The sequence below is a fragment of the Oryzias latipes genome, chromosome 7, assembly GCF_002234675.1.
Source record: "Oryzias latipes chromosome 7, ASM223467v1".
In the NCBI taxonomy this organism is placed as follows: domain Eukaryota; kingdom Metazoa; phylum Chordata; class Actinopteri; order Beloniformes; family Adrianichthyidae; genus Oryzias; species Oryzias latipes.
In genome coordinates this window covers 21,734,596-21,750,548 of record NC_019865.2, presented here as the reverse complement: position 1 = coordinate 21,750,548, position 15,953 = coordinate 21,734,596, and the positions used below count along the sequence as shown (strand labels likewise).

General features: G+C 41.9%; 2 protein-coding genes across 4 annotated transcripts; one reads left to right on the top strand and one right to left on the bottom strand.

Moving 5' to 3' along the window:
- The first annotated feature begins 794 nt into the window (after window positions 1-794).
- Window positions 795-9,036, top strand: LOC101175566 (CDK5 and ABL1 enzyme substrate 2). Of its 2 annotated transcripts, XM_004070964.4 has the most exons (9): window positions 795-1,483; window positions 2,480-2,572; window positions 4,654-4,731; window positions 4,886-4,985; window positions 5,069-5,228; window positions 5,317-5,414; window positions 6,322-6,428; window positions 6,523-6,727; window positions 7,578-9,036. In XM_004070964.4, the coding sequence occupies exons 1-9, from the start codon at window positions 924-926 to the stop codon at window positions 7,716-7,718; spliced, it is 1,542 nt and encodes a 513-aa protein (XP_004071012.4). In that variant the 5' UTR covers window positions 795-923; the 3' UTR covers window positions 7,719-9,036. The 2 variants fall into 2 exon arrangements, with proteins under 2 accessions (XP_004071012.4, XP_020560509.2); XM_020704850.2 differs by lacking the exon at window positions 4,654-4,731 and having other exon boundaries at window positions 799-1,483.
- Window positions 9,037-9,112: 76 nt separating this feature from the next.
- LOC101171004 (proteasomal ubiquitin receptor ADRM1) lies at window positions 9,113-15,577 on the bottom strand. 2 transcript variants are annotated; one of them, XM_011477509.2, is made up of 10 exons: window positions 15,511-15,577; window positions 14,516-14,740; window positions 14,321-14,437; window positions 13,390-13,513; window positions 13,212-13,298; window positions 13,042-13,129; window positions 12,590-12,834; window positions 11,454-11,611; window positions 11,237-11,339; window positions 9,113-9,590 (listed from the first exon to the last, which is right to left on the bottom strand). In XM_011477509.2, exons 2-10 carry the CDS (start codon window positions 14,723-14,725, stop codon window positions 9,487-9,489), a joined length of 1,236 nt encoding a protein of 411 aa, XP_011475811.2. In that variant the 5' UTR covers window positions 14,726-14,740; window positions 15,511-15,577; the 3' UTR covers window positions 9,113-9,486. The 2 variants fall into 2 exon arrangements, with proteins under 2 accessions (XP_011475811.2, XP_020560510.2); XM_020704851.2 differs by lacking the exon at window positions 15,511-15,577 and adding an exon at window positions 15,354-15,495.
- Between the last annotated feature and the right edge of the window lie 376 nt (window positions 15,578-15,953).

Here is a 15,953-nt window from a genome sequence, read left to right as displayed (position 1 = left end):
ACAATCTACAGTATACATTGTTACTATTGTAAACTTAAAGGGTTTCAATGTAGTCTGAAGCAGTTTTCAGTTTGTATACTTCCGATCCTACACATACATGGTCCATAGTACACTTGGCATACTCAATTATACTTAATATCATAAACTTAAAGTTTGCTAAGATTAATACCTTGATGTAACCTCTGTTTTTTTCTTATAAAGCATGTGGCCATAAACTGTTAGTCATAAAATGGTGGCAGAAGTGTGTGAGTTTAAAAAAACGAAAGCATATACGCCATTTGTAGGAACTGAAACTAGAGGCGTCCCTAAGAAAAAAGTAGTACACTTGAAGTTTGTTTTATTTAGTTTACTTGAGTATAAGTACAGCAAATCATAGACCATGTATATGTAGTGTAGGAAGTAGACTAACTGTCTGATGCATTATGAATACTTCTTCAGACTACATTTTACCATTTTAAGTTTACAATATATACAGTACATAAAAAGTAAACTTCAAGTTGACTGCCTCACTTTAGGTATTGACTAAGTATGTTTGTAGTATATTGTAGTACAGTATACACTCACATAGACTACCATTTACTAAAGTGTCTTGAATTTAGATGCTTTATTTTGAAAGGAAACTATTTTTAATAAGGTGAAAGGAAAATATCCTTTAAACTTTATATGGTGTAAATTAGTAACTTTCGCAAATAAGTGAAAAATAGAATTGAATAAAATATGTATTTATTGTAACTTATTCCTGTGTAACCTAACAACTTATCATGAGAGAGCAGGAAGAACTTTTCACAGTAGCCAATCACTCACGCCCTTTTCAAGGTTTGGCTTGGATAGTTAGGCTCTTAGCCAATCGCGGTGGAGGGGGCGTGTCCATCCCCCACCGGCAGCCTGTTCCGTTGTGTTCACGAGCTCCATTTCAGTCTAGAATGGCGACCGCCGTATGCGGTCTGCAGTCCAACGGGAACAGCAGCAAACCGACGAAGACCCACCGGGAGCAACGGAGGAAAGTGAAAGACTCCAAGCGGCGACAGGCAGCTTTATTGTTCCTGAGTAACATTTCGTTAGATGGCCGGCCGCAGTCCCAGCCCACCACAGAAAATCATGCCGAACAGACAGACAAAGTCGCCGAAGAGTCGAGACTCGAGGACCGTGAAGGCGGCGCGGCGGCCATCCCTCTACCGACAGACTGTCAAGGACCTGTCACCCAGGTGACGGACCCCCCTGCGGTCAGCTGTGGCTCGTCGTCCAGCTTCCCGGGGGTGCTCAGCCCCATTCGACCCTCTTTAGTCACGTCACCTGGACCGTCAAGCGCCAGCTCCGTGGGACCAAACGAGGTGTTCTTGGAAGGAGGCGGCGCGCTCGAGACGCTGACCCCGGACACCCCGCTGTCCCCCGTCGTCGTCCACCAGCCCTGCACCAGAGCCAAGTCCGGGCCTGCCGCCGTGAGCCCCGTCCCCGCCAACAACAGTGTGGAATCACGGCAGAGGTGAGCGTTTGCTGAACGGTGTCTCCGGGGCCTTAAAACAAACACTTCCGCGTGAAAGGACTCCGGAACAGAGGGATCCTGAAACAACAAACAACCTCCCCAAACACTTTTATTTACACACATTCGAACATTTTCTGAATTTAAACTCGCAGTGCAGGAATTTCCGGCGTTGTTTACAGTAATTGGTGGTCGGACACGAAAGGTCTCTTAGGTTGTGACTCATTTCAGGTGACCAGGGTGTTGGTTTGTTGGACCAAACCAATATTTAAAAAAAGGGGGAGGGGGGTTAATCACTGTCGAACCTAAAACCTCAAACCTAAGATGTAGATGGACGTACCTAGTTTAAAGACCCACTCCGAAGAAAATTAGGACATATATTAAGAAAATTACGTTAATATGAAGAAAATTAAGTTTAAACGGATTTTCTGAGTTTTTCCTTATCTAAATCGTTGTGAATCAGACAAATAAGGCTGTTTGAAAAACATGGTATTTGTGATGTAGAAAATACACTGGGCGGGCCACAAGCCCTTCCTTTCCCATGCTCCATTCTGATGCATTCACTTCTAGACAAATAGATCCATGTACGTCTTGGTTTTCCTTGTATGAGCTGGAATTACGGCTGGATAGCTCCAACATTGCTAGCCATTTTTGTTGCACCAGCAATGTTAGGTTGGGGGTGTGAGGGGCTGTAAGCTAGCAGGACAATGTAAACAGACGGATAATGGGAAGTAGGGGCAGGATACTCTGCACCAACGGTCTCGCCCACAACTCGGAGGTGAATTTCTAATGAACTACTGCCGCTTTGTGGAAACTATGTCCTAGAAAATGACATGTTTTTTTTCTTTTCTTTTACTAGAAGCCGCATAATCATATCTAAAAGCCCACAGGGAATGCTTTGAAGATAGATAAAAAGATTAATTGAGTGGCACTTTAACACAAATAAAAGTGTAAGTTTGTGTTTGGGTGTAAAATGACTAATGGAGCTTTTCCACACAGGCTGAGGAACATCTCAGGCTCTCCCGGACCCAAAGTGCCAAAGAAAGTCCACTTCATCAAGAGCATGAGGCAGTACGACACCAGGGGATGCAGGTGAGTCCCCAAATGTCCACAAACATCCACCCTCTGTGCATTTCGGTAGTGTGGTCAGAGCCGAGGCCCTTTTTCATTTTGGGCTCTGAGGTAGAACCTTCACACCATCCTCCTACCAGTGTTGAAATAAGCTGCTTAACTGTGGTAGAAGCACTAGAGCAATAGAAGGAAAACACAGCTGCAGGCTGGTAGCTGCTACAGTGAATTTAATCACCCTCTCTGGAAAGCTTAGCGAAGGCCAAAAGAGATGGAGTGTTGAAATGGAACACCCTTTTGCAGCGGCGGCGACGAGGTTACGCCTCAGCCAGACGAGACGCTGAAATAGCTCACTGCTGTCATCTTTAGTCAGCTTTTGACACACGTCACACGGCTGGTGGGATTTTACTGTGGTCTAAAGTCTGTCTCATCACTTTGATGTTTTCATTTTTTTTGTGTAAATATTTGTCCTCCACCTCCACAAAGCATCATTCATTTCCCCTCATAAGATGGTGTGTGTGCACTGATGCAGCATTTCTAAACTGTCCTGCAGGTTTGCACCCCCCCCCCCCCCCTCTGCCTGTTTATTCCTGAACTGAGCGAACACTTTCTAGATTATGTAACGTAAAGGTAATTAATCCCGGCAGATGTAAGCTGCTGCGTTGCTGTGCCTGTGACAGATCTGATAACCGCCGCATGGCCTTTTCCTGAAGGTCTGGCTGTGGTGTTCAGCACTAAGAGTCTGTGGCAGACACTGTTGCGCTAGCTGTGTGTGTGTTACTGTGAACAGCTGAAGCCTCAGTGTTTGTGTAGATGTTCTGGTTGTGGTGCTCTCTAGAAGACTGTTAGAAGCTGGATCGTCCACATTTATGTTGGCTTGGTGGAGTGTTTGGATTAAATTGTACCCCCAAAAAAACTCAAGATGCTTTTAAAAAAGTAAAAAGAAAAAAAAAGTAGGTCTGTTCTATTTAAGATTGTAATTACCTGACAAATGGGTATTTTAAGGAAAATATTCAAGGTTTGAATGTGTTTATTGGTTTTGTTTTTTCTCAAACTTTCTAATAACGTCATTGACGTTTGAGTGAAGATGAGGAATTATCTAAAAAATAAAAGCATGTTGTTTCATAAAGACATTTGATTTAAAGACCCACTTAAAACTTGAAAAAGGTGTTTTTAACATGTTCTTGTGGCGTTTTTCTCATGATGGAAGACAGAGATAAAGAAAAGTAATCTTAAAAGGATCTCTTTATTCAAATTGTTGTTACTTATGGAGCAAAGAAAACAAAATATGGATTGATTGATTGATTGATATTAAGCATTGTAGTCAATAGAATTTACACACATTTATCAAACTCATGATGAAAAGCATAGATTTAAAAAACAGGCACACTTAAATCACATTTGCTTAATTAAAGATAGTGATCGTTAACTAAAGTCAAGTAGATCTTGATTTATTGCTTGACATGGAGTGGGAAGAAATAAACCTATATAATCCCGCACCTACAGAGTTCATTCATTTAATAGTTTTACATAGTTTTTGTAATCCGGTTCTGATCCGGTAGATTCTCCACGCTAACACTCCCGCCCACAACTCAGAGGTGAAATCCTAAAGAACTACTGCTGCTCTGCAGAGACTATGTGCTAGAAACTTACGCAGGTTGTTTTATTTTGACTAGTCATGATTAAAAGAACACTGGGAATGATTTTAAATAAAAGGTGATGGGAGTGGGACTTAAAAACGTGCATTGTTCATGATCTCCTCATGAGTCAAATAGAGCAAAAGGGGAAACGGGAACCATTTCTGTTATTATTCGCAGTGACAGCATGGAGAACCATGCTTCATTGCCTAAAATCATTGCCTAATTTGAACTTTAGTTTTAGGCTTAAATAAAAGAAAAATCCTTGACATCCTGAGATGCCTGTGTTTGGCTGTGGTGGTGGTCTCTGACATCCTGCTTCAAGCTTTAGATGGTTGTTACCAGTCTGCTTTTGGTGGTGGGCAGTTTGGTTGTAGCTTTGTGTGAGTGAGAGACCTTTGTTTGTGTGGAGTCGCAGTGACTGACGCTCCATCTGTTCTGTCTGCCTGTACTTGCTGTGTCCTGCAGGATCATGCTGATTTGTGCCAAGCGGTCGCTTTATGCCGCTTTCTCAGTGCTTCCATACGGAGACAATGCTCATCTCAGGTACCGAGGAGGCAGGACCCAGTCACACCACCTCCATCACCACCACCCTTCCTCACATTTTTCACGTCGCCCGTCTGTGTGATCCATGTCAATCATGAAGCAGCTCCTGCATCAGGAGCTGGAAGTTACAGAAACATGCTCCCTGTGTTGACAGTGAACCAAAGGTGGACACTCAGAGACAGAGGCTGTCCTCTGTGGGAGCAGCTGATCTGCTTCCTTCGCTGGAAGGGGTGGAGTTGGGCGCCATAGGAAAGGTAACTGCAAATCCCATCTTCTGGGTTATTTTTTTTTTTTTGTACCTGCAGTCAGTCTGACCACCCCCTTGATTCCTTCTCAGACCGTGTCCTACGCCCAGTTTCTTTATCCCACCAATGCTTTGGTGAGGCAGAAGAGCGTCAATGCAGCCGACAACACGACTCCGCAGCCCCGTCTCCGCGGCAACGGTCAAAAGAATTTCAACCCCATTCGTGCCAACAGCAGTGTGGCCCAGGACCTGTGTAAGGCTTCCGCGCAAAGCTGTATAAAGTTAAAGCACAGCTGCTGTGGCGTTATTTTAAAACTGCGCCCCCTTCTGTCACGTTCCAGACATTGAGGATGCCGCAGAGTATGACCCCAACCTGCTCAGCGACCCCCATTGGCCCTGCGGGAGGCACAAGAGGGTCCTTATCTTCGCATCATACGTGGTGAGGCTTTTAACTTTTTTACTCGGGTATCTTAATGATGTGTGGATGCTGCAGATTTTCTGCAGTAAAGAGAACTTCTTCTAATTTCATTTAAATCCAGGTATTAACTGACACCTTCATTAAAGATCCACTCTAATGAGTTTTTGGTTTTTAACGTGTTCTTGCATTTTTCTGATGATGGAGGACATATGTGAAGAAAATGAGCTTCAAGTGCATCAGAATGGAGCGGAGCAGGAAGCTTGTGGCTTGCCCAGTATATTTTCTGAGTCACAAACAGCATTTTTGCATCTGCTTCTGATTCACCACCATTTGAATAAAGGAAATACTCAGAAAAACAATTTTGAGCTTAATTTTCCTAATAAATGTCGGCTGAATCACAAGAACATGTTAAAAACACAATTTTCTACAGACTAAGTGGGTCTGTACAAACAAATGATCACTTTCTGTTTATTTTTATAAAGGATTTGAGAAAAAAACCTGCAGGAATCTTGATCGACCTTGAGGTGTGATGAAATCTTCAGGCGTCATATGTAGGCTTTATAATTTCTAGATTTCTGTGTGGTCAGACACTTTTTCTGTTGAGAGGCACATCAACATTGCAGATGCCCCCCCCCCTATCCCCCCAGCATAAAGCAGAAAAGCATGTCGCCTGCCCCACATGCCTCCTTTGTGTAGGAAAGCAGGACGGGCTATGTTTCATAGAACGTGAAAATTCCTCCGTCACGTTGGAGGATGAAAAGCTCCCCTTGTGCCTCCATCACATGATTTAGGTCCTTCTGGGTGGATTGCGTCACAGGGCTCTGAACTCTGACCCAGCAGTGTGTGAGATTGGACACTCGTCATGCAGAACCATAAATCCTGACGCCAGCGGCTTTCTGTATTGATTGTTGTTTATCCCTCTTTCCAGACAACGGTTATCGAGTATGTGAAACCGTCTGACCTGAAGAAAGACATGAACGAAACTTTCAGGGAGAAGTTTCCTCACATAAAGCTGACGCTGAGCAAGATAAGAAGGTAAAAAACATCTTCTTTTTTTTAAAAAAACAAAAAGCCTTTGAGACTGCTTCAGGGCAGCAGCACAATGATAAACCTCTTCTGTCTTCTGTAGCCTGAAAAGGGAGATGAGGGCCGTGAGCGAGGAGTGCGGTCTGCAGCCGGTTACCATAGCGATGGCTTTTGTTTACTTCGAGAAGCTGGTGCTGCAGGGTCGCCTCAACAAGCAGAACAGGAAACTGGTGGCAGCAGCATGCGTGCTGCTGGCTGCAAAGATCAGCAGCGATCTGCGGAAACCTGAAGTGCAGCAGCTGATTGATGTGAGTAAAGTCTCAGTCGCTGCCAGACTCATCGGTCCAGGAACAGCTTTTCTCATTCAGGCTCCAGATGTTAAAGGAAGTTGCCGCTTGTTGTTAGCAGTCATCAGACCCCATGACTGCAGGAAGGAAGCACGAGTCAACGATTGTAGAACATCTGAGATGAACCATCATCTGTCCTTTTTAACTTTAAGATTTTATTTGAGCCACTTTAACATAATTTACAATAAAGTAAATAGTCAAACATCTACTTTCAAGTACATGTTTGGTTACCATGGTAGCAGTAACTGCAAATAAAGATTCATTCCGCCCTCTTCACCTTACGCTTCTGTGTTCAAAACTCTCTCGATAACGTGTCACCACGCAGGTTTCCATGTCCGTTTTCAGGCTCAAACGTACAAAAACACACAGCCAGTCAAGGACTCTGATTTGGTAGTGAAGTATGAAAGGCATCTCTTTTAATTCACAACCGTTTGGATTATGACACCAGGTCTTTCAATATTGGAATAGAGCTGTGAAAGAAAAAGGCTGGAGAAGATTTGTATCACTGACATTTCACACAAGCCTCTTCCAGCTGTAGATGGAGAACATACGCTAGAAAACAGTAGAAAATAAAAAGAGGAGGAAGCCCCTCTCTGCTTGTCCATTGTGAACACCGTGAGCTAGATGCGTGTTCAAAAACCTGCGATTAACGCCTTCTTGAATGTGCGTCTAAGGCCTGGTGTGTAGTTGAACACCAAAGCAGTTCTGTTGTATTTTGTTTGCCACTTGAATGGAGTTTTAATGAAGACTCACTCAAATCGATCTCCGTTTCTTTATCTGTACATCTCGTCCTCTCTTCGTCTGCGAGCAGAAGCTGGAGGAGCGTTTCCGCATCAACAGACGGGAACTCATTCCTCTGGAGTTCTCCGTTCTGGTCGCCTTGGAGATGGGGCTGTACCTCCCGGAGAGCAAGGTCATGCCGCACTACCGCAGGCTGGTGCAGCAGGGGTAGAGGCTGCCATTCTTCACAGAGACTCTCTTGGCATTCAGTTTATTTTCACTGTAAATGAGGAAAAAAAAATCTAGTTTACTCTGTTTGTCAAATGCTGTCGACTCCACGGAGTGTGTGTGTGCGTTTTTGTACGTGATGTCGATGCAGTCATGAACTCTATGTTAGAGATGTTCATTCAGCACCTTGATTGTGCTTTTATTCTGAAAAGTCGACATGCATATCTGTGGTTTTCTTTTTTAGTCCGCTGTTGTTTAAAATAAATGTACTGTTCTTTGTGCATTTGTGGAAAAACCTGCACTTTCTGCTGTTCCTACACAGCCTGTGATCGTATTTATTTGAACTGATGAGGAACCATGCCGTCGATTTTTGTAAAGGCTTTTTCAGCACACTGTGACATTCTTAGCATTCATCAGTCTGAAACATGACACTGTGGATTGTGGGTAGAAACTGTGGAGATCTCAAATTATTCATTTTATTAATGAACAGAAATAAAATTAAAATAAAAACAGACCAATTTACAATGTTCAAATTAAACATTATTTGGGAATTTTATTGTAATAGTATTTTAGGTGCTATTATATGGAATCTTTATTTTAAAAATCCTTGTTTTTATTGCTTTTATGTTAAAATATTTATTTTCCAATTTCATGGTCTTATTTATTTATTGACATATTTATTTTATTTTATCATTTCTTGTTTAAAAGCATCCATGAGCTCCAGAAAAACCTGTTCAGTGAAGGAAGTGGCCTTTAAAGTCTGCTCCTTTGGTATTTTTGAAGAGTTTTTCAGCCAAAGTAGTGAGTGATGTGACGGCTCTTTGTCCTGCCACAATCCAATCAATGTGTTTCTCATGTTTGGGGGAAATCTTTTCTGTATTACACTAATGTTAATTCCTCAGTATGAATCAGTTCTCAGGAATTTTACTTTTGTGTTAATTATTTACAGTAGTTTCTTAAATTTAACCCAAAGAAATGAAAGTTTTTTGTTTTAGTTGGAAGACGATAACTGATTGTATTTGTTTTGATCTTGAATGAATTCATGTAACGTTGTATTTGTTTTGATCTTGAATGAATTCATGTAAAGTGACTCCAGTCAGTACCGGACAGCAGAATCTCCTTGGTGGAAAAAGTGCCTGAACCCACGTTGGCAGTGAAATAGTGAACAGTTTAAGTCACTGTTGACTTTTCTGTTTTTTTAAGCGGTTTTCTGAAATCATTTGGTTTTGTCTGGCAGAACATGATCACAACCTTCTTTGGATTGTCAACTGTTGGTTCAGTAAAATGAAATTTGTTAATAAAAATCAGTAACTGATGTGTAACACGTTGATGAAAACTGTTCATTTATTTTAATTTTAGTAACATAATATAGTTTGTAAATCCAGCAGGACAACCATCTGAGTTTAGAACATTTTCTTGTTTATTGGATGAACATGCAGGCAGCACACAGTCTAAACCACTAATAAATCATTGATTTTTATCTCAAGTTAACCCTTGTGCTATCTTAGATGACCCCACCCTTACATTGACGTGTTATTCCTACCATGACAAAGGTGAATAAAGGTGGAAAGATTTCATGTAATCCATGGACACCAGTGAGGATCACAAAACATTGAAGAAAAAAGGTTCAAAGCACTGTCTAGTGGGTCTAGATGACCCAACTCCCAATGGTAAAGTGCCTAGGATAGCACAAGGGTTACTCCTGTATTTGGGATTCAACACAAACAGCAGCAGGAAAATAAATACGTATTAAATAACTAAAAGAAGGACTCTCAGTCCAAACTCATGTCTTCATCATCCTCCCTCTTGTCTTTCGAGTCGCTGCCTTGCTCTGACTTGGAGTCTGTCTCCATGGCTTTAGCAAAGGCTTCCACGTCTGCAGGCAGAAACAGAAGCAGTTTCCTGATGAGCAAATCAAAACTGTAAAATATTTGTAGCATTTAACAAAGACATTTTGATAGGAAACACTTCATGCACTCTGCAAACACTGAACATTTAACCCTTGTGATATCCTAGATGACCCCACCCTTGCATTGATGTGTTCTCCCTACCATGACAAAGGTGGATAAAGGTGGAAAGATTTCATGTAATCCATGGACACCAGTGAAGATCACAAATCATTGAAGAAAAAAGGTTCAGAGCACTGTCTAGTGGGTCTAGATGACCCAACTCCCAACGTTATAGTGCCTAGGATAGCACAAGGGCTACACAAAAGTCATATTTTCTGTCTTGCAAGAAAATTGTCGTTTCAATAAAGCTTTTTTAAATCCTTTTTTTATTTCTAACTTATTCTGTCTAACAACTGAGCAAACAGAAGAGCGTTGAAGGCCTTTTGTGATGGACAGGTTTTACTATTACAAAAACAGGGGTTATGAATTTTCGGAAAACCAGGGCGTAAATTTGTATAAACGCCTTTGTGGTTTTTTTCTCACTGTTTTTTATTTATTTGTTACATTTTGTGTTTTAAGTAGATACACATATTCCTTTTATTAAAGGGGGGGAGGGAGAGGGGGAAAGAGTGTGTGTGTGGGGGGGGGGGGGTAAAGGAAAAAGAAATAAAGAGGAAGGGGGAAAAAGTGAGTGGTTACAAGTGCCGAGGTGATAAATTTGAATACGTTATATTTTAAGTTGTGAAACATTTATGCTAGATCTGCAGAAAGGCAAATATTACATCCAGACGTGAAATTCTGACACTAAGATAAGCGGAAGATATCTGTCCATCAATACACTGTGGGTTAGGAGTAGGGATAAAGCAGACAGGGAGCAGTGTGCCAGTGTGGACGTGCACGTGGGGGTGGAGCTACATGCACGCTGCCAAAGTGAACCATGTGATCATAGGGGGAACCAGATCCTCATCAGCCCGACCAGGAGAGAGGGGGAGACCCCCGGACCAGGAGCATCCCCAGCGACGGGACCCACGCAGCCCGAGTTTTTTTAAATACCGGTACTCTTAGTTTAAGAAAACGTTTCTTCGAGACTCTAGAATTTATTTTCTTAAAATAAGAATTCTCTTCGCAGATTTCTTTCCGCCAACATTTTACAAGATTAAAAAGTTACAACTATAAACTTTGTTTTTACCCAACATTGCCCCTTAGAAATCAGTCCGAATCCTGAAAAATCAATAGATTCTCTTAAATAGGCAATAAGAAAACAACTGTCTTTTGACAGTTGTTTAAAAAAAAAGATCTAACCCAGACCCATTTTTTCTTAAAAATAAAATTGTGTTTTAACCACAGACCAAGTGGACCACAGAATTAATTTCTGATTTTTTTCTGTTACACTTATGTCACCATAGGTTCTTATGGGTTAAGAAAGGAATTCTAGTCACCTGACATGTTTTGCTATTTCTTGATATGATTATTTTTCTTGTAAGATAGAAAATAAGACAATTTTTCTTGAACTAAAAGTCTATTTACATTTGTAAGATTCTGTTTTTGCAGTGTGGATTTTCTATTAAAATGGAGAAAATCTGAGCATTTTTGGTGATAAATGTCAGACTGGAGGGAAAAAAACATCACCCACCTCCTTTGTTGGCTGCATCCACAGCCTCTGCTGGAAGTCCAAACTGGTTCATCAGTGGACCCAACTGTCCTGATGCCAGAGCGCTGCTGAACATGCTCAGAGCCTGCCGCAGTAAACAACAACGTTTCAATACCCAGAAAGCACCCAGACGGAAAAATAATGGCGCATGACTGGACCACAGAGCTGGGATAAAGCATGGATCTAAAAAAGGAGCCACCTGCTGGAACTGAGGGGAGCTGAGCGTGTTGTGGAGCTCCTCTGAGCTCTGAAGCAAAGACTCTCCAGACGGGAGGTAAGGAATGAGGCGCTCCTGCACCTCTGAGTTGGTCAGGATGGGAGCCATGATCTCAGGCGTAAGGACGCTGGCGAGGTCCACTGCAGGGGACAACAAACACTCACTGCTTAGATTGAAAATCAATGTTTTTCCTTTGCTTTTTCTATGGTTGTAAATGTAAATTGTTACTTATGATTTCATTGCAGATCTTTTTACACAAAACAAAAGAAAAAAAGTTTAAAAACGTTTTAATGACGTCTTGCAGAGAAGCACCAGAAAATACCTGCTTACAGCCTCTAGATGACTCTGCTCTTTAAGCATGAATTCAACACATTTTACCTTCAGATGTCTATAGATAACAGGCTTTCTCTGATCATTAGGGCCTCTAATACTTTTAGAAGAAACCACATCAGCAGCCGGGTTGCTCTGGGAAGTCGGCTCAAAGCTTTAGATGCTGAAAACTGCAGAACTGAACAAAGTGTCAAAAGCTTTTTTCATTTTCTGTGTATTTCACTACAGGGATGGGATTGTGTTTGTCTGTGAATGTGTCAAAAAGGATCTTATTTTGCACAATCTGCTTTTTTCTGTTTAATTCATTTTTATTTATTCATTAAATTAATCTAACATATAAACAAAACTTAAGTTTCTTTCTTGTTTTTTCTCTCTGGGCATGCTCATTTTTTATTTTTAAAGACCCACTGTGATGAAAATGATGAAGGACATCTACAAAGAAAATTACGCTTAAAATGTATCTGAAAAGATTGTATTTGTGATGTAGCAAAAATACCCTGGGTGGGCCACAAGCCCCCTGCTATGAGCTCTCAGCATCGGGGAGGGGAAGTGGGGCTGGGCTTGCTCCACACCAACAGTTCCACCCACAACCCAGAGGTGAATTCCTAATGAACTGTTCTAGAAAATGATGATGGGAACGCCTTTAAATTAGATCAGAAGATGATGGGAGTGAGACTTCACTTTTTTGTAATTATTCAGATTACTGAAGTAAAGCTACTCTCACTTGAGGACCGTTTTGGGATGCTTTAGCCACTTTTGCTCAGCTGTGAGGCTAAGCGGTACCTCACCTCCCTGACTGCTGGCAGGTACGTTCATGGTGGCCAGAATGCTCTGCAGGTCCCGCAGCTGGATGGGCTGCGTGGGGTTCGCCGCCGCCGCCGCCGCTGTCAGAGAGGTCACGGCAGGCGTGGACGGGGTGGTGGGTGAGGCTGCAGAGGTGGCAGAGGGAGTGATGGGAGTGGTGGGGACCTGGGTGGAGCTGAGCCGGCTGGCAGCAGAGGTGGTAGTGGTGGGCGTAACGACAGTGGAGGGACTGAGAGGAGAAGAAATTGGGATTAAGGGTTTATTTCTCACAGAATTTGTTCTTCTTTTTGATCTCAGAAAATGAAGTCCTGACTCACAGATTTAAAATAAAGCTGAAACATCTTAAACAATAGTAAGTTAAACAAATAAACCCTGCTTCCTTGATGATGGATTGGTGCATTCAGTGTCTTTCATTACAGAAATGTGCTAAAGGTACCTTGTAGCAGAGCTGCTGGCAGCAGGAACGGTGCTGCCGCTGCCCAAAAGATTGGTCAAGCCCGGACCAGCCAGAGCTCCGAGACCACCTGACATAGAAGGAAACACCCATTATGTGACCTTCAAAGATGCCGTTTGTAAGAATGTAGAATTACTAGTGACTCTACAAACCGATCCCTCCTAGTCCAGTCGGTCCAATAAGCTGCATGAGCTGGTTGTGGCTCATGTTCCCCAGTAGGCTTTGCAGACCGCCTTCACCTTTACAAGTAAGCACAGGGAGTGTGAGATACCGGAAGAAGATTTAGATCAAATAAGTCTAATGACAAGGTTAGAAATGAAAGCCCGTTACCTCCGAGGGCAGAAAGGTCATGACCTCCACCGCCACCGCTGCCGAGAGTGCCTGGCATGGGGGGGTTGTTCAGATACTCGTTGACTTTGCGGCAGAATTCATCATCCTTGTCACTTCTTGGTTCCTAAAAAAAACACAACACAAATCATGTCATATATTTTACTCATGAATTTATTGGTTTCATCATTACAAGAGGGAGGACAGATCTTTTTTGATTGATTCAGTCGATTCATTGTTACCATTGACTCTATATGGGACCTGGACTGAGTGAGTGTGATATCACCCCTAGAAAACGGCTTACTTCCAGCTCCGATGAAAGTAAGCCTATTCAGTTGGCATTTTTTCGTCATATGGACACCCCTATTTGGAGCCAGACGAGTTCAGTAAGCAGTGATTGGTCCAAGTCGGTCTGAATCAACATTTCTTATTTGGCAAATCAAGAGTGAGTTGAAGAAAAAACACACCCCTACCACGGAAAGGGGCTCAGGAGAATCTGTGAATCAAACATTTCAAACGTTACAATGACGGTTACACACCTGGATGATAGCCTTCAAGAACACTACAGCAACATCGCAAACAAACAAATACCTATTATTAGGAGTCTAATAGTACCATATGTTTATCCAACTTATTAAAAGATTAAAAATATTAAATATTTACAAAATTCTCCAAAGGTTTTCCTGTTGATGGCATGAAGAAATCGGTTGCTTTGCAATTAAAGTTGCCCTTTTTTAGAAAGTTGGGGTTTCCTGCACAGCAGACACAGGCGTACAGGCAGCTCTATGAGAAAAATGGTTGTTGCAACCTGTGTGGAGTTTGTGACACTTATAGACTGATTTCATGATAAAAGCATAACATAGTAGACTTTAACTCAGTGCCTGTGAAGCAAAATAGAAATATATGATATCATTTGTGCAGAATTGGTGCACACCTGCATCCAGAAAAAGAGTCTTTTGGATCCAGCTTTAAACTTCAGCACATACACTCGGCCCGTTGTGCACTGATTCACCCGTTTGAACTCGCAGTCATCGGGGAAGATAATCAGGTCCTGGAAAGAGTAACAGGGTTTGATAAAAAAGCTAGATTCAGGTCACTAAACCAGACCTTGACCGGGCTGCTCACTCACGTCGTCCACGTTCCCAGTCGTCCGATCCTTCCAACAGAAGTGGATGAGAGAGTCATCGGTCTGCTGGATGTAGACCTGTCCTTTCCGCTTGTCGGGAGTTACCGTGCTGCCCTTCATCGTCATCTTACCTGCCCGAAACTCCACCAGGTACTTGCTGGAGGAGCCACGCGAGCCGGACACCATGCTGGGGAACAGAGCTCCAGATGCCATGATGATGTGCAGAGACTAGGGAGGAGGAAGTGTCATGGTATGTGAGGGTTCCAACAGTCAGCGTTTGATACTGTCAGAAATAACTCATAAATATAAACCAACTTTAGTATTAATCTTTCAACACCAACAACTTTCTGTTGTTCAAGGAAGTCAACATTGTATACAATAAATTCTGCTTTTTCTTTCATTTGTACTCTACTACTTTACTTAGATCATACACAAAACCTCATTGTTACAATTCCCAGGATTCAGCCAAGAAGATTCAATGATGACTAATTCTGTCAAATACTTTATAAATATATACTACTTAAATAAGACTTATTTTTGGACTAATAAATATTCATCGAACTGGTACATTTGCTGCACGCGAAATTAGAAGAAATCTTGAATCTGTTTGAGTTGTTTATTCATCCAGATGATGCATTTGAATGCACTGTGGTTTAAATAGACCTTATTTATCTGACTGTGTCCAATTACTACTTTAAAAAATGTCTCTGCTTCCGACATGACCATTATTAGTCTAAGGAGGCATTCAGAATGTACATAAATAAACGGAGACATGACTTGTCCCGGTTCGGACATGTCAACAAAAAAAAACCCCGAATCGGGACTCCGGCCGCAAACGCACCGCAGATGACTCTGCATCCTTCACAGCAGCGGGCTGTTTCCTGCTCCGCGTGACTGCGACGCAGCGCAGACTTCACATTTCTAAACTACAAAACAACCTGCAGCTGTTGTTTGTGTTTACGGATGTAACAGGTCACAAACATCATGTTTACACTTACCTTTACCCGTGAATTAAGGCTCGGCTTGCAGAACCGTAGAAATCGACAACGACTGATGTGATTGGTTGGTCTGTGACGAAGATTTGTTCTGATTGGTCAGTTTCTATGTCAAACGACGAAGGCAAACTGCGCATGTTCAGTAGAGATGTCTAGTCGATGGTTTCAAAAATGTACGAAAAATGGTGTGAATGGTGGTGAATCGCAAAGTAGAATGACACCTTAAAAAATACATTCATATTTGTATAATTAAAGAACGTTCTTCGTAATAGTTTGTTGCTGCTAAAGTCTTTATATTTTTGTAATTGTTAATTGATTTAGAAAGCTGTCGTTCTGTTTTTTTTGCTGTCCTTTTTCAAACGGATTGGGTGTAGAATTTCTTTTTTTTTAGTTTTAATAATACATTTTTCTTACTATTTCATCTTTGTATTAAAATTTAATTCTTA